The 18,303-nt window shown below is 52.0% G+C and overlaps 1 protein-coding gene across 1 annotated transcript in view; it reads right to left on the bottom strand.

Annotated features, from left to right (window-relative positions):
• The window catches only part of LOC140425184 (histone deacetylase 9-like), a 1,432,561-nt gene that overhangs the window by 212,427 nt on the left and 1,201,831 nt on the right, over positions 1 to 18,303 (bottom strand). The window contains exons 20-21 of the mRNA XM_072509184.1: positions 1,121 to 1,176; positions 776 to 863 (exon numbers count right to left, since the gene is read on the bottom strand). Coding sequence (XP_072365285.1) covers positions 776 to 863; positions 1,121 to 1,176 — 144 coding nt within the window. The remainder of the gene's footprint in view (positions 1 to 775; positions 864 to 1,120; positions 1,177 to 18,303) is intronic.

Here is an 18,303-nt window from a genome sequence, read left to right as displayed (position 1 = left end):
CTGAAATCTTTCCAAAATGTCTTTGGTTTTGTGATGATGTTGCTGGTCTTTATAAATGCAAATGAAGACTTACCAGGAAAAAGCCTGACTATACTGCTCCGATGAAATTATTAAATGGTGCACATTTTCGATGAACCAATCATTCATTATTGGTTCAGAAAAGTGCACTCGGCCAAGGATGGAAATTTCTCCTCTTTCTTGATTATGTAACATTCAATAAATATCACAAGAACAACTGGTACTATGCCTGTTAAATGTTTTTCTTTGACAAATTATCTTATATTTGTGGTTTGTCTTCTGCTGCATTTGAGTCATGGTTACAGCTCCTATCAAATCGTAAGCCTTCATTGATAAAATGCTTAAACATGGCAGTGCGGTCCCACAAAAGTGAGTTAGGGTTGACTCTGCCATTGGTTTTACCTTGTAGGGAACTGGCTGGTCAACATTCTGTATTCTCCTAAAGAGATGCGTCTCAGCTCAGGGATTCAATGCATGGGGATGGTTTATGTGACACTGGTCATGAGCAGCTCAATATCCTTGAATGGTGTGCTGCAGCACTGTATGTCATTTATTTAATGACACTGAGTAAAATAACATTAACAGCTGTCAAACAATTAAATAATTGAGAATTAAGAAATCGAGCAAATTTGAAACTTGTCTCCTATTTAAAGGATTATTAAGGTGCCAGTCCTCTATATCTGGTAACGGGCAATATCTAAAACACATCATTCATAAAATATCTCCATATTGTGCCTTGAATATTAAATATACATACCCAGTCCACGATTAATATCTTGCCTATATTTAGCTTGTGCTTCAAGTACTTGGCAGTAATTGCCACAGAATTAAAGAAACAGAACCCCCTGTGGAATAGAGAAAAGAGAGAAATAAAACGGCAAATCTGTCAGGAAAATGGTTATAAATAATGATCTGGGACATTTTCTAAAATGCTATATGATCTCTGTGGCCATAAATCTGCTTCTGGGAGTACCTAGAAAGCTTTTCCTTTTGTGTTTTACAGCCATCTGTTAATAATTAGAGTGTTGTAGAGGCCAGAGCTATGCAGGTGACTGGCAGTAACCCCAGCACTGTTAAAACAGGCAATGCCTCTGGTACTTACATGGCAGTGGACTCTTCGGCATGATGGCCAGGGGGCCTGACAACAGCAAATCCATTCTATAAAACAGAAAATAAATACTGGTTTAATCTAATGACAGATTTCCGTGGGCTTTGAAGCATTTATTTATTTTTGTTCTAGTGCATGTAAATCGAGAGCTGACTGTGATGGAATAAACAGAACATTTTTCTATTCTGCATTTACAAAGTTCTCAGCCATCCAGAGAATTAGTGCACTGCCATCCCTGCACCAGTTAGAGTAGAAAATTAACACCCCAACCCCCCATTCCCACACAATTACCTTATATGCAATTGAAGGGAACCAGAACCGCCCAAAGGAGACAAAAGGAACATTGTCATTATGGGAAAGATTAATTTTGGTTAATTAATTAAGCATTGTGAGACATGCTTCATTATGTACAGGTTTAAGATTTTGATTTTATTATAATAAAAGCACTGAACAAATCTGGTCACTGTTTGTGTAACAATCTACTATTTAAAAGAGAGCTCAGAACAACAATGTTCTGCAATCTTTTTATTGTGCATGTTTATGAACTGGACAGGCTTGGAGGGCTGAAGGACCTGTTCCTGTGCTGTATTGTTCTTTGTGTTTTGCTAAGAACAAGGAAGGGAACACCAAATTGGGGAAGAGAGAGTTTAGCAGAGATGACTGAAAGCTTTTGAACATTGCGTATTGAGATGATTTTTAAATGAGGAGACTAAAGTGGAGGTAGAGGGATACAGGGAAGACATCCCAGAGAGCAGTATTTATATACTGAAAATGCTGTTAAAAATTGTTGTATGAAAAAAATGGGAGCAATTAATGGAATGAAAATCAAGAGAGGGGTTTTATGATGATCACAAATGACACGGGGGTTAATCGATTGATCTCTCCCTGGAGCTTGTGGAATATGAGTTCCCCTATTGAGTGAGCGGAGGTTTTCCCAAAAGGAACCATTTGGCTGGAGTTTAAAACCTGCAGCTCATACCCGGGCCACGTTTCTGATGGTCTCTGGGCTGGGGTGCAAGCACTGTACACTATGGCAGAGGATCTTTTCTTTGTTCAAATAAACGGGAGGTTTCTATGAAGTCTGGCCTTGGAGGAGTTATTACATTGGCGACAAGGAGATTCCCAAGCACCCTTCAGAGTGAAACAAACAGCTCTCCAGTAAGCAACAAAGAGAATGCCTCTTTTCGGTAAACTCAAGCCTTACAACATTAACGGAGAAGACTGGACCCAATATGCAGAGCGCGTGCGCTATTTCATATGGGTTAACAACATTGTGGGGGGGCGAGAGGCAATAGGTAATTCTACTGACATCATGTGGGGCCTCAACATTTGTAAAAAAAATATTTAATATAAATTTAGAGCACCCAATTATTTTTTTCTAATTAATGGGCAATTTAGCGTGGCCAATTCGCCTACCCAGCACATGTTTTGGGTTGTAGGGGTGAGGTCCATGCAGACACGAGGAGAATGTGTAAACTCCACATGGACAGTGACCTGGGCTGGGATCAAACCAGGGTCCTCTGCACTGTGAGGTAGCATTGCTAACCACTGTGCCACCATGCCGTCCTAGGATTGGATTGGATTTGTTTATTGTCACGTGTACCGAGGTACAGTGACAAGTATTTTTCTGCGAGCAGCTCAACAAATCATGAAGTACATGAAAAGAAAAGGAAATAAAAGAAAATGCATAAAAGAAAATACATAATAGGGCAACACAAGGTACACAATGTAACTACGTAAGCACCGGCATCGGATGAAGCATACACTACAGCATGTAGTGTTAATGAGGTCAGTCCATAAGAGGGTCATTTAGGAGTCTGGTAACAGCGGGGAAGAAGCTGTTTTTGAGAGGGCCTCAGCATTTAGGCCCCCAACATTTAGCGGAACAAAAAGCCTGACTTTCCCAGATGCCCCTGACCCAAAAACCTTTGATGCGTTTGTAGACCTAGTTCAATACTGCTATGACCCACAGCCCTCAATCATCCTCCAGAGGTACCGTTTCAATACAGCAGGGAGGATCCTGTCACTGAATTCCTCAGTAGGCTATGGAAACTGGCGGAATACTGTGAATTCGGCCCATCCCTGACTGAGATGCTATTTGATAGATTGGTGTGCGGCAAGAAGTTACTGGCAGAGCCTACTCTAGAGCTGAAAAAGGCCATTGAGATAGCCCAATCCATAGAGAATACAGAGAAAGGGGCTCAGGAACTACAAGAGGCACCAAACAGTTGTGTCCTCCATTTGGGGGGAGGGACTAAATATAAGAAGGCCCATACCTTAGATGAAGGCGCCTATGAGAGTCAACCATGGCTTGACCAGAACTCCATAGGGGCTCCACGGCAGTCAAGGAAACCTCATGGCAGGTACACCAGGGAACCCCTTCTAAAGGAATGCAAGTGCCACCCAAGGGACTACTGTAAGCACTGCAGAGGAAAACAGCCAAGGCAAGGCTGGCGGAATACACGTATTCTCCAAGCAAGAAACCAAAGCCAGCACTCGTACTATGCAGGCACACCCACTTCCACATAAAGAGCCAATGCAACTGAACAGTATCATCACGACTAAGGTTGCTCCAATAATGATAAGGCTATTTGTGAATGTTCATCCATTAGAGATGGAGGTGGACACAGGGGCTGGTGTCTCCACAATTAGAGAGCAGAAATTCAATCACGTCCAGACTGGCATCCTACGTCTAAGTCTAAAGGACACTGGAGCTAAATTAGCCACATGTATGGGAGAGCCCTTCTGGATTATTGGAACAATATTGCCCCCAGTGACCTACAGGCTACAGTCAGCCCAAATTCCATCAACTGTCTTGCGAAGAGAGGGACCAAGTCTTGTGGCATGGATTGGTTCCAATGGATCAGACTGGCTTACCTGAAAAGTTTCAGTTTGGGCATTGGAGAACTATATAAAATGCCATACTCATTGCAAGAGAAAGTATAAACTGAGCTTGGGTGTCTGGAAAACCTAGGGGTAATAAGACCTGAGCTCTTTGCGGAATGGGCTGCACCTGTTGTACCCATCCTCAAACCCGACAAATCAGTTCACCTTTTCAGGGATTATAAACTCACAGTTAATTCGGTCTCAAAATTGGACAGGTACCCCATTCCACATATAGAGCACTTATACGCCAAACTGGCAGGTGGCCAGTCTTTCACAAAACTAGACATGAGCCACCCCTACCTCCAAATCAAACTGGTAAACCCTCCCAGAAATACATCACAATTAACAAACATAAGAGCCTGCGCAAGTGTACCTGCCTGCCCTTTGGGGTCTCGTTGACGTGTGCCATGGTTCATAGGGTTATGGAGAATATACTCCAAGGGTTCCTCAAGGTGGTATTGTACTTGGATGATGTTCTGATTACAGGGACTCCTGAGCAGGAGCACCTAGAAAACCTAGACCAGGTCCTGTGGCGCTTTTCAAAAGCAGGAGTACAACTGAAAAGAGAAAAATGCATTTTCCAAGCGAGTGAAGTAATCTATCTAGGCTACAGAGTGGATAAAAAGGCCGACAGCCCATGGAGTACAAGGTCAAACCCATTAAGGAAGCGCCTATTCCATGAAACACCACAAAATTGAAATCATTCCTGGGACTAGTCAATTATTATGAGAATTCATGCCAAACTTGGCCTCCTTTTTGTCGCCATTACATCTATTGAGGAAATACCAAGATAGGCCCTGGGAGACCATGAAGAAGAGGCCTTTGAAAGAGTCAAACACCAGCTATTATTGTCCAATAGATTGGTCCATTACGATCCCAAGAAGGAGCTCATAATGACATGCAATGCCTTTCCTTATGGAGTTGGCGGTGGTACTCTTGCATTATTGGAAAGACGGCACAGAATGACCCATTGCCTATATTTGCAGGATTCTTTCAGATGCAGAGTGGTGCTACTCACAAATCAAGAAGGAAGGCTTGGCGGTTATATTTGATGTAAAAGAATTGCAACAGTGGGCGTGATTCTCCGATCCCCCACTGGGTTGGAGAATCTCCGGCGGCTGGCATGAATCCCGCCCCCGCCGTGTCCCGAATTCTCCGCCACCAGAGATTCGGCGGGGGCGGGAATCACGCCGCGTCGGTCGGCGGGAATCGCGCCGGTCGGCGGGCGCACCCCCGCCGATTCTCCGACCCGCGATGGGCCGAAGTCCCGCCGCTGTCAACCCTCGCCAGCCGGCGTGGATTAGACCTCCTTTTAAACGGCGGGACAAGGCGGCGCGGGCAGGCTCCGGGGTCCTGGGGGGGGGGGGGCGCGGGGCGATCTGGCTCCGGGGGGTGCCCCCACGGTGGCCTGGCCTGCGATCGGGGCCCACCATTCTGCGGGCGGGCCTGTGCCGTGGGGGCACTCTTTTTCTTCCGCCTTCACCATGGTCTTCACTATGGCGGAGGCGGAAGAGACCCCCCTCCCCTGCGCATGCGCGGGGATGCCGTGAGCGGCTGCTGATGATCCCGCGCATGCGTTGCCCGGCGAAGTCCTTTCGGCGCCGGCTGGCATGGCGCCAAAGGCCTTTCCCGCCAGCCGGCGGAGCGGAAACCGTTTGCGGAGAATCCCGCCCAGTATGTCAATGGGAGGTGTTTTATGATGGTGACAGACCACAAGCCATTATTGGGCCTTTTTAAAGAAGTTAGGGCAACCCCTCCTATCTGCACGGATACAACATTACTGACACTGTTACTGACACCCTACGGATATTCCTTACAGCATCGCCCTGGACCGTGAATACTTTGAGCCATCTCCTGCTGCCCACAAGCCTGGCTCCCTTGCCTGCATTAGAATAGGTCACAATGGCCTTGAATTGAGGACTTCTGGTGGTAGCCATGGAATGAGTGGTTGCACATATGGCAGCTCCGGCTCAAAGGTGTTGGTTTGAGTTCTTTTTACCCAAAAGTAGGGTAGTTTCGACAGGAAAGTGTAGCTGAAGGTGTGAAGGAGAAGCTCCCCCGAGAGTGGCATGTCCGCTGGTTATCAGACCCGGCAGAAAAAGGTTAAGGTCTGGGCCAAGGAATTGGAGGTGACCTGTGGCATAGTCGCAATTGTGAAGAAGGTGGAAGGCTTGTCACAAGTTGGAAAGCCCCAGATGGAGAAGTTGATGCCGTTTATTAGAGAAGAGTTCCACCAGCAATGAAAGGAGATTCGCGAGGATCGATCAAAGGTCATTGAGGAAGCAGTAGCATGGCTGAAAGGATCGATGGAGAGAGCTGAGAAATGTCTTGAGGCACAGGGGTTGCAGATTCGGGAGATGGAGAAGGTGATGGCCGGCCACAGAGATCCTGTGGTGTAATTGGAGGCGGAGGTGGAGCTCCTGGGGGACCTTTGCAAGTCGCCAAGCGCAAAGGTAGAGGAGCAGAAGAACAGATCCAGAAGGTAGAACCTGCGCATTGTTGGCCTGAGGGAGGGTGTGGTAGGCACGAGCCCCACGACATACATCTTGAGAATGCTGACGGGACTCGTGGTGGAGAGGGTGCTGGACAATGCCACAATGGTGGACAGGATGCACAGGTCCCCAAGGCAAATGACGAGAGCGGTGGAACCCCCGCAGGCAGCGATTGTGAGGCTCCATAAGCTTGTGGAGAAGGAAATGATCCTACGATGGGCCAGGGAGAAGCGGAACTGTGAACTGGGTCCGGATTTATCAGGACATTGAAGCGGAGCTGGAGAAAAGGCACACCAATTTCAACAAGGCCAAGGCAGATCCGGTTTCGGGTGCTCTACTCGGCGAAACTGTGGGTGATGTTTGAAGGCCATGATTCAAATACAGCTTCTTTCCCGCTGTAAACAGACTCCTAAATGACCCTCTTATGGACTGACCTGATCTCTTCACACATCTTCTCTACTGGGTAGTACTTCACTCCTGCACTTCTGTCTGCTTCACCCAATGCCTGTGTCTATGTATTCACATTGTGTATTTTATGTTTGCCCTATTATGCATTTTCTGTTCATGTACGGAATGATCTGTTTAAGCTGCATGCAGAACAATACTTTTCACTGTACCTCGGTACACCTGACAATAAACCAAACCAAACCAAATCAACCGGGTACTATTTGAAAACCCCAGAGGAGGCAATTACTTAATTAGAGGAGAACTGAATGTTGATGGGAGACGGAGAAGCTGGAGCAGCCGAGGTCGGAAGATGTGAGTATTGTGGGGACCAGAGGGTGGGGTTTTTGTTTGGGTTGGGTGATATTGTCGCTGTTGTTGTTTGTTAGGGAGTAATAGGTTTGTAAGGTGGTAACTGTCCTCCATCATCTGTGGTGTTTTTCTTTTTGGAGGGGGTGACCTGTGGTTTTGGATTGTATTTGTTTGGCTGGGAGAGGATGAGGTCCACAGAGAGCCGTTTGCACAGGTCAAGGAGGGAAGGCGGGGGAGGGGTGGATGGGTAGGTAGGAGGAGCCTTCAGGCAGGAGCTGCCATGTTGGCAGGTAATGCTAGTGAATGGAAATGAGGTGGGGGAGGGGTGGCATGTGGCACAGTGGTTAGCACTGGGACTGGGTTGTGCCCTGGCGCTGAGGACCCGGGTGAGAATCCCAGCCCTGGGTCACTGTCCGTGTGGGTTTTGCACATTCTCCCCATGCCTGCATGGAGTTCACCTCCATTACCCAAAACATGTGCAGGATAGGTGGATCGGCCACGCTAAATTGCCCGTTAACTGGAACAAAAACAATTGGGTACCCTAAAAAAAGTTTTTAAAAGGAAGTGAGGTGGGGAGGTGGCCGCGAAGTGGCGGGGAAGGGGGGATGCGATATGGCAGAGTTGGAGACTGAGCATGGTCATGTGTGGAGAAGGGGGCCATCTTGGATGGGCCAGGTTCAGGGCGAAAGTAGAGGGGATAGAGAATTGGAAGGGGATGATGGCGGGCAGTAGAAGGGAGTGGAGGCATAAGCCTCCAGTAAGGTGCGTAATACGAAATATACGGAGACTGAACGGGCGGGTGAAGCGGGCTCGGGCCTTTGCTCACTTGAGGAGCTTGAAGGCAGGGATGGTCTTTCTGCAGGAGGCGCATCTCCGGGTGAAGGATCAGGTCAGGTTGAGAAGGAGATGAGTGGGTCAGGTATTCCACTCGGAGTTTGATCAAAGTCCCGGGAGTGGCCATCTTGCTGAGCGAAAGGACAGGGTTTGTAGACGCCAAGGAACTGCGGGACCGGGGTGGGAGGTAGTGAGTGGGGTGTTGGAGGGGATGCCGGTGGTACGAATGAATGTATCTGTGCCGAATTGGGACGACGTGGGGTTTGTGAAGTGGTTGCCGGGAATGATTCCGGACTTAGACACTTATTATTATAATCAGTTGATTATAATAATAAGAATCTTTATTATCACAAGTAGGCTTACATCAACACTGCAATTAAGTTACTGTGAAAATTCCCTCGTCGCCACATTCCGGCGTCTGTTCGGGCACACAGAGGGAGATGGACGGCTGCCCAGCGGTGTTCTATAACGAGTTTGCGATGGAATTGGCATCGCATTTTCTGGAGATGTTTAGTGGGGCACTGGAGAAGGGGGAGCTGCCGGAGACACTGACCCAGGCATCGATCATGCCAACTCCGAAGAAGGGGAAGGACCTGTTGGAATGTGGGTCATATAGGCCCATTTCAATGCTAAACACGGATGTGAAAGTGTCGGCCAAGTTAGTGGTCGAGAGGATGGAGGGATGTGTTCCGGGAGTGGTCGTTGAGGATCAAATGGGTTTTGTAAAGGACAGGCAGCTCTCCAGTAACATCAAGAGGCTGTTAAACATGATTATGACCCCATCGAAGGGGTGGGTATTAGAGGCAGTGGTCTCCATGGATGCAGCGGGAAAAGAGCGAAAAATTTCACAAACTGTGAACCATCGGGGTGCTGACAATGTTTCTGATTTATGTTTTTGAATATGTTTGGAATCAAATAAATTTAAAAAGAAACAATGGCCTTGAATTGCTCAGAAAACCTCCCGGTATCGGCAAAGCAAACCAAAGCTTGGCTACAGAAGGATCCAATGTTATCAAAGCTACAACCCATGATCCTGAATCGCGGGCCCTGAGGACGTGAATTTTGCATGAAGCCTGGCTTTGACGGAATCATGACAGGAGGGCAATCCAATCACATTTGCAGCACCTGGAGTATTTTGCTTATGTTTCATTGTGTCTCATCCAAATGCCAGAGAATGGCTCTTGAGGGCACAGATGAAAGTTGTTGGGTTAAAAGAAGCGGTGAAGGAGATAGAAAAAGATGAAATCAGCATACAAATGGAAGCTAATTTGTATTTGCAGACGATGTCAATGATAAATAGCCCGTAATGGAAGAGAAAGTAGAAGTTCAGGACAGTGCCTCCGACTGTAACATATATGTATGGACATTCAGGATTCAGCATAGCTATGGGACTGGATTCTCCCAAAACGGGGCTAAGTGTTGACGCCGTCATGAAGACTGTGGAGTCTCACAACGGCATCATCGGGCCCCCAGGTGGAGCCATCAATGGCCCACGAGGGGCTAGCACGGGCAGGCAAAGTGACGGCACGCAGAGCAGCGCCGCGATTTAGGGTCAGGGAGCTAGAGACCCTCCTGGACGCTGTGGAGGAGAGGAGGCATGTGTTATACCCCGGATATGGCCGCAGGATGGCAGGCGCCATGTGTGGCCGGAGGTAGCCGAGGCCGGCAGCGCCGTTGGGGTGATGGACCGGCCAGCTGACCAGTGCCAAAAGAAGCTGCACAACCTCCTCAGGGCAGCCAGGGTGAGTATCCAGCACTGTGCTCCTGGCATCAGCCCCCCCTACCTCCACACACATGTGACCTCCCCTCATCCCCAGGGGGACAGTCCCACCCCCACCCTGACCCACATGGCTGCACCCACCCATGCCAGCTGCAATGGCTGGGTGCCCTGTGCACCAGTGCCATCAGATACCCAGCCCCTGGGCTGCATGAGTAGGACCGACTGACACTGTTGCTGTTTGTGTTTCTCCCTCCACCCTCCGCCCTCCCAGGAGAGGTCCGTGCATAACCTGCGGGAGCGGGAGAAGACCGGAGGGGGACCGGAAGACCTGCGTCCCCTCACTGTGCCCGAGCAGAGTGCACTCGACATCGTCGGCGGGCCGGAGGAGAGGGAGGTCACCGATGCGGAGATCGGAAGCATGCCACCAAGTGAGACCTCCTGCCTGGTTGCGGCACGTGTGCCCACCCCTCACCCCATCATCCATCCACCCCTCAACCCTCACCCCTCCACTCCTCACCCCTCCACCTCTCACCCTTCACCCCTCCACCTCTCGCCCCACCACCCATCCACCCCTCATCCCTCACCCCTCCACTCCTCACCCCTCCACCCATCCACCTCTCATCCCTCACCCCTCCACACCACCACCCCTCACCCCACACACCAACAGCCATTGCCCCTCCACCCCTCACCCCACACCCCTCCACCCACGCACCAACAGGCGTCACCACCTCACGCCTCACCCCCGTCCATCTGTCTAACCATACATGCTGTCTTGTACCTCAGACGACCAGCCGGCGATGTGTCCGGCCCATCCGGGGCCCTCCGTCCCCAGCCAGTGCCAGATCTGGTGCCCCCCAGGGACCCAAGCACGGACGGCGAGAGCAGCCGGAACACCAGCCCTCTGGCTAAGACTACCCAGGACACCACGACTCAGGGGACAGAAACGCAGGGGACGGACACACAGGATACCACGACCCAGGGGACAAACACAGAGGACACCACGACCTGGGAACAGAAACACAGGGGATAGCCACACAGCACATCACGACCCAGGGGATGGAAAGACAGGGGACATACACACAGCACATCACGACCCAGGAGATGGAAAGACAGGGGACAGACACACAGCACACCACGACCCAGGGGATGGAAAGACAGGGGACAGACACACAGCACACCACAACAGAGGGGATGGAAAGACAGGGGACAGACACACAGCACACCACAACACAGGGGATGGAAAGACAGGGGACAGACACACAGCACACCACGACCCAGGGGATGGAAAGACAGGGGACAGACACACAGCACACCACGACCCAGGGGATGGAAAGACAGGGGACAGACACACAGCACACCACAACACAGGGGATGGAAAGACAGGGGACAGACACACAGCACACCACGACCCAGGGGATGGAAAGACAGGGGATAGGCACACAGCACACCACAACACAGGGGATGGAAAGACAGGGGACAGACACACAGCACACCACAAGCCAGGGGACAGAAACATAGGAGATAGACGCACAGCACAACACGACCCAGGAGACCCCGGGCTTCGGGTCGGATGAGGACATAGAGTTTCCGTCACTGCTGTCTCCAACACCCTCTATCATCTCAGAGACTATCACCTTGGTTGGGCAATTTAGTGGAGAGGCATCTGGGACACTCACTGGTGAGCACCACACAGCCGCACCTGTACAGCAGGTGGAGGTAGGAGCAGCCGAGGGGCCGGACGGTCGAAGGGCAGCCCGGCCCCAGGAGCTAGCTGCCGTCCAGTGGGCTCCCGGGCTCCTGGAACATCCCGTCCCAGCCACAGTGCAGGTGCAGTCAGAGACCCAGAGACTAGAGAAGGGGGTGACGGCCGACTACCAGCACCTGCTGACGCAGGTGGAGGAGTCCAACCGCCTGCAGGAGCAGGGAGTGCTGCCGGTCATGCGTGCCACCCAGGCCGAAACCGCACGGTTGGCGTCCGCGGTGGAGGCAATGGGGGTGGCGGTGTCGGACATGGGTCAGGTTTTGCAAGGCCTGGGGCATTCCTTGCAGGTGGGGCCATGGCCCAGGACAGGGCTGCCCACTCACAGGCAACCATGTGCCTGAGCCAGCTGCAGATTGCAGTGGCACACCACTGCGTGGCTCAGTCCCAGCAGGCCATTGCTGACAGCATCAGCGGCATTGCCCACGTGCTGGCCGGCATCGCACAGTCCCAGAGGGAGGTGGCAGAGTCCCAGATAGAGACGGCCCTCTCCCTGTGCTCCATGGCCACAAACATACAGACCCTGGTCGATACCCGAGCGGGCATCCAAGACTAGCAGCGTCAGGTGTCGGGGGGGGGGCCTCAGGGTTTGGCTCCACTTGCACCCCCGTCCCATGGAGAAGCCCGGGAGTCATTGGGCACCCCGAGGGAGGAGGAGGTGCTGGGGTTGTACGGTGAATCCTGCAGGGGAGATGCCGGAACACCGCAGCACCTCAGACTCCACCCCCCTCCCGTCCCTGGTACATCTGGTGGGCAGCGGGCAGAACAGAGCGGCACCACGCCACCCGGGACATCCGAGGAGCAGCTGGCCCCATCCAGGCCGGGCCGCCCCAGGAAGCGTGCGCCAACGGGGACCCTAGTCGCAGGGCAGGAATCAAAGCAGTCCACCTTCACTTCTGCTGCACTGTCTGGGGAACCACTGAGGTGAAGTGTTGGGGTCTGTAAGGCCAGAAAACTAGACACCAGCTAAGTTGGGACGGGTGCAGGGCACAGTTTAATTATAGGGGCTGGGGCACAGACTTTATATCCCTGTTCACATTAAAGACATATTCTCACCGTTGAACACCGCGTCTGCGCTCTGTCTGATGGGTGTGGGACATTCAGTGATGGCCACTGTGGGTGAGGGATGGAGGATGAGTGAGGCCCAGTGGGTGGGCCATGCAGCCCCCCTCTCCCCCAACCGTCCCCATCATCCTGTCCCCAGCTATTCGACAGGGCCATGTGATGGACTGGCGAGCTCGCATGCAGGGATCACCCAGGTGGGAGGTGCTATGTGGGCATTGTCAGACATTGTCTAATGATGTGGAGCACGGAGCTCTTCGCAGAGCAGGCTATCATCATCCTCCATCCCATGGACCAGACCCGCTGTCACTGTCAACCCAGTGCCCCCAGCTCGTTGCCGCATGTAGATGTAATGGAGGGGGGTGTGCATGCGGGTGGTTCGGTAGTGTGGGAGGTGAGGGTGGTCGGTGCTGTGGGTGGTGAGGGTGTCTGGTGGTGTGGGAGATGAGGGTGCCTAGTGGTGAGGTGGTGTGGTATTGTGTCATCTGTGCCCCTGCCAGGCAACTCCCCACCCCCCCCCAACCAAAGTTTGTCAAACGTGTGTCCACTAATGTGTCCCGTGCTCGCTGGCCCTGCCGATGGCGTAGTGTGGCCTCCCGTGCTTGGCCGGCCCCCATGTCCCGCCCATCGTCCTCCTCACCCTCATCCTCCTCATCTGGAGAGGCCTGCCCTTGCTCCTTATCCTCCTCCAGCACATCGCCCCTCTGCTGGGTTATATTGTGGAGGACGCAGCAGACCACAACGATGTGGCCGACCCTCCATACTGCAGGGCCCCCCCAGAGCAGTCCAGGCACCTGAAGCGCATCTTCAGCACCCCAAAACACCTCTCCACCACACCGCTGGTTGCACAATGGGTCTCATTGTACCGGGTCTCCGCGTCGCTCTGTGGCCTCCGTCTCAGTGTCATCAGCCACGATATGTCGGCCAGCAACCAGCCCCGCAGCCAGGGGGGGGTCCCTCGATCATGCACACTGCCCGGGTAACGGGCGCAGATGTGAAGGATCCTCATCTGCTGGTCACAGACCACCTGAACGTTCATGGAGTGGTACCCCTTCCTGTTCTTGAACAGCGGCCTGTCGTCCGCTGGTGGCCGCAGGGCAACATGCACCCCATCGATTACCCTCTAGACACGAGGCATCCTGGTGCCAGCAGCGAACCTGGATGCCCGGGCATCCTGGTGGGCACGGTCCACAGGGAACTGGGTGTAGCGGTCCGCAAGGGCACAAAGGACGTCCTTCATGACATGGACGCACCTGTGCACTGATGCCTGGGAGATGCCGGACAGGTCCCCACTCAGCGACTGGAACGACCCCATGGCATAAAAGTTCAGGGCGACCGTCACCTTGACGGTCACCGGTAACGGGTGTCCTCCCCCATTCCCACACGGTGCCAGGTGTACCATCATGTGGCAGATATGTCTGACTATCTCCCGGCTCATCCGCAGTCTCCTCCTGCACGCCCGGTCCGGGAGTTCCTCAAAGGACATGTGATGCCGGTACACGCGGGGCCTCATCAGACGCCTCGTTGGCACCACCACCTCCTCCTCCTCGTCTTGTTCCTCCTCCTCGGCCTGTCGGGTGGGTGGCCCTCCAGCCTGAGCAGCTGGCACCTGCCCCTCTGCGGGCCGCTCCTCTGCTGCAGCCTCCGCCACCTCTCTGAGTCGCCGGTGCTGACGCTCCAACAGGGCTGCATGTAGGACAACGGCTCCCGCCACAGTGGCCAACATCGCTGGGTGGTTATCAAACATGATCTGCAGGGGGTGAGGGGAGAAGATGTTACCAAGGCACATGGACTCGTGCACAACCAGGTGCCATGGGCCACATGGTCACCTCTGTTGACACCGCGTGCCCCAACCACGCATGCCCCCCACCCCCGCTCCTGGTGCCTGTCCCTGCTGCCAGGGCCACCATTGGATGGCACTGCCGTCACTGGGGGCTGCCATCGGTGTGGCCCTGGGAGTTCCCCCGACGGGTGTGGCCGGTTGAGTGGGATGGCCAGGGGGGGGGGGGGGGGGGGGTTGGCACCTACCCATACGTCCACCCTGTGCTGGGGTGGGTGGCCAACAAGATGGCCACCGTAATGGTGCTTCATGCGCGGGCACCGCCCTGTCATGTTAGGGGCCTGTTCCCCCCCCCCCTTCCCCTCCCCTCCCCTGACCATGGCAGGTCCCCACCCTGCAGAAAGCATGGCAGTGTCCGTTCTGGGAGCCCCCAGTCCCCCCCATGCCAACACCTACCTCCTGCCGCAGCCACCTCAGCCAACACGCCAGCTTCACAAAATTTTATAGGTCATTACAACTACACCGTCGGGAACCCGGCCCGTCCGGGCTTCAGAATCGCTGGGGCCCGGAGAATCGGTCATCGGGGCACTTGAGGTGATTCCGTGGCGCCGTGATTCCGTTTCCGGGGTCCGGAGAATCGGAAATCCGCGTCAAGCCGATTTCAACGTCGGAGCCGATTCTCCGGCCGATCGCGTTTCGCTATTTTGGTGCGATATCTCGGAGAATCCAGCCCATGACTTTCCCCTGTTGGGGTATCTGTTAATATTCACTGGTCAGGTTTATGCTTGCAGAATAAACACTTCAGCAATTAGAGAGGGCATTCCTTTGTCTGTTCGTTTAACAGAAGTGTATCATTATTAACGGCCATGCAGCGTTAAACACGCTCTGTAAAAGGCTGAACGCTGCCTGGATTGAGGTTGTAACAAAAACACAGGCCGACTGCCAACTGTAAAAGCAGACGGGCAATGTAAAATTCCAGTCAATTGCTGTTTCATTAATTTAAATTGGCTGAAGTGTGCCCGCTGACTGAAATATCTCGTGAGGACGAGATGACGTCGAGACAAGTGCCCAACCTCTTCTCATGCAGCTTCTGGGTTGGGCATGCCCCCACCCAATAAATGTAAAGTTCTGGCCTCAGAATGGGTAGCTTATCTGGTCTAGATGCCTTGCATCTCAGTTTGCTAAGGGAGATGCTGATGGAAATTGTGGAAGGCTTGCCGTAACCTTCCCATCTTCCCTAGATTCCGGGAAGGTGCCAGAGGATTAGAAAATGGCAAATGTAATATCCGTGTTCAAGAATGGGTGTACCGACATTCTTAGGGGAGAATGCAGACTCGATGGGCCGAATAGCCTCCTTCTCCACTGCAATTTCTATGATATGCTCGGCCCTCAGGCCACCTCAGATGAGGAAGCTGAGGAGAAATTCGAAGAAGACCTGTCACCGGATTCATATGCAACCTCCACCAGCTCAGAAACATACACCCCAGTGGGTCCTAGTTATAGAGTAGACCTGGGGTCAGATTCTGGGGAACTCACAGACAAGTATCCACAGCAGTCGAAGGCAGTGACAGTTCAGGTCCCTGGCACTTGGAGAACTGCTGGAGGTCAATTGAATTCGAGTCTGATAGTGAGCCTCCAGAAAAGACCAGGTCACACATGCATGCAGGAGATGCAACAATAAGCGATGGAAAATCAGCTAGAGTTGTGAGGCGCGGTCGATAGACAAGAGAAAACGATGAAGGAGTCCGTCCACGTTCTGTTTAATGTCGTGACTCAAACATTCGATTGTGTCAAGGTCTCTATGGGAAGAGTGGCGACCACCTTGGAAACCTTGATCCAAGCAGATATTGCCAGATTTGAGCTCAGACTTGCACTATCACTATAGGCATTGAAGGGATCCATCAGTGGCTAGGAAGAGCGGGGGGGGGGGGGGGGGGGGGCAGGAACCTTCACCTCCCTCCATATGCCTCTTTTCCTCATTGAGTCAGGCAGTGGCCCTTAAGCACTAACGGGAAAAAAGATCAGCTGCTTGAGACCCAGAGGAGCACAGCCTGTGATTCCTTCACCTCAACTCTACAGGTCGAGGAGGGTGCACCTGCCCCACATGTAGACCAGGGGCCTCCAGCTCTCAACCCTCTGGAGGACACCCAACAAAGCCATCAAAGACAACAGGGTGTGCCAGTCAGAAGGTTGCCTTATCCGCTGCTCTGGATGTTGGGATCCACCTAGACAACGTGGGAATGTTAGAAAAATTAAGACGCTCTGAAATCACTTCTGCGTCACAGATGTTCAATCGCTGTGCACCTTTGCACCTTTGTAAATAAATTTGCTGCTCATGAGAATGGTGTCATCATTTGAAAGCATTGTGCAAATGCATCGATGTGCCCGCCAATTGGAAGGATGATCTATGCTCCCACTCGGTGTTCACCTCTCTTGGTGAACCTCAAATATGTGATGTACAGGTGACTCGTGATAGTTACTCTACCCCTGTGTTAGAGATGTGTCAAACATTTTACTGAAGTGCCTGCAAAATGCTTTCATAAAGGTGGCCACTACAGCATCAAATCTTTTGACGCAAAATTTGTGCTGTTGTGCTATTACTTCCCAGAGTGCAGCAATGGAAATGCACCATTCACCTTTCCAATGAATAGAACCTAGTGAATCATGAGTATTGACGTTGTAAGGCTGAATGCTCAAATTGCTCTCGATGTCATTGGTTCTAGAGAACGTTTTGTCCACTGGCATGGCAGTAAGGAATAGAAGGAATATGGCTGCGTCGCGCTGCCTGTAGGCTAATCCTCCTGGAATTGTGTGGCTATCAGTGTAACCATGGGTATGTCTTCCACATTGTGCTTCTTTGAGGTCATCCTCATGTAGAAGCTGACCTCCTTCTCCCAATTCCGATTCCGGACCTTCCAGCATCTGAGGAGCTCTCAGTCTCCTCAATGTTTCCTTCTGGCAAGGGATTCCCCCTTTGAAGGGTTAGGTTATGAAGGGCACACAAGACCAAGATGATACGGACACCCTCTGTGGGCACAGGCCCACATGAGCAGTCCAAGCACTGGAAATGCATTTTCAGGATACCAATGATCTGCTCAGTGATGGGCCTTATACGCCTTGCTGTATCTCTTCTCCGAGTGACTCAGAGGATGCCACACTGATGCCATGAGCCACCGTTTGAGTGGGTACACCTTATACCCAAATAGCCAGTCTTGTATTTGCAGAGGCCCTTCAAAATATTTGAGGCACAAGGGAACGACTCAGGATGTATGAATCTTGGCAACTTCCAGGGTACCTGGCACAACAGTTCATATTGTGCTTCTGATGATGGAGTGGAATCTTTTCTTGTTAATGAATGTCGGGCTACTGCCATGGAGCTCTCAATGCCACATGTGTGCAATCGATTGTACCCTGTACTCTAGGGAGCCTGAGATAGTTCACAAATAGTGAGGAGGATTGCCTTTGATTACAGGAGGATATAGACGGGCTGAACAGATGGCTAATCAGCGGCAAATGGAATTCAATCCAGATAAGTGTGAAGTGATGTATTTGGGCAAGACAAGGGAATATGTGATAAACGGCAGGACACTGGGAAGCACCAAACGCAGAGGAACCTTGGTGTGTATGTGCACCGGTCCCTTATGGTACAGAGCAGGTGGATACAGAGGTTAAGGAGGCATATGGTTCACTTGCCTTTACAAGCTGAGGCATAGAGTTTAAGAGCAGGGTGGTTATGATGGAGCTGTGTAAAACATTGGTAGATCACAGCTAGAGTATTGCATGCAGTTCCAAAATCCACATTATGGGAGAGATGTGATAGCACTGGAAAGGGTCCAAGATGTTGCCTGGGCTGGAGAGTTTTAGTTATGAAGAGAAATTGGATAGACT

The sequence above is a fragment of the Scyliorhinus torazame genome, chromosome 6, assembly GCF_047496885.1.
Source record: "Scyliorhinus torazame isolate Kashiwa2021f chromosome 6, sScyTor2.1, whole genome shotgun sequence".
Classification (NCBI taxonomy): domain Eukaryota; kingdom Metazoa; phylum Chordata; class Chondrichthyes; order Carcharhiniformes; family Scyliorhinidae; genus Scyliorhinus; species Scyliorhinus torazame.
The sequence above is the reverse complement of the archived record's forward strand: the minus strand, read 5'-3'. Positions and strand labels throughout refer to the sequence as shown.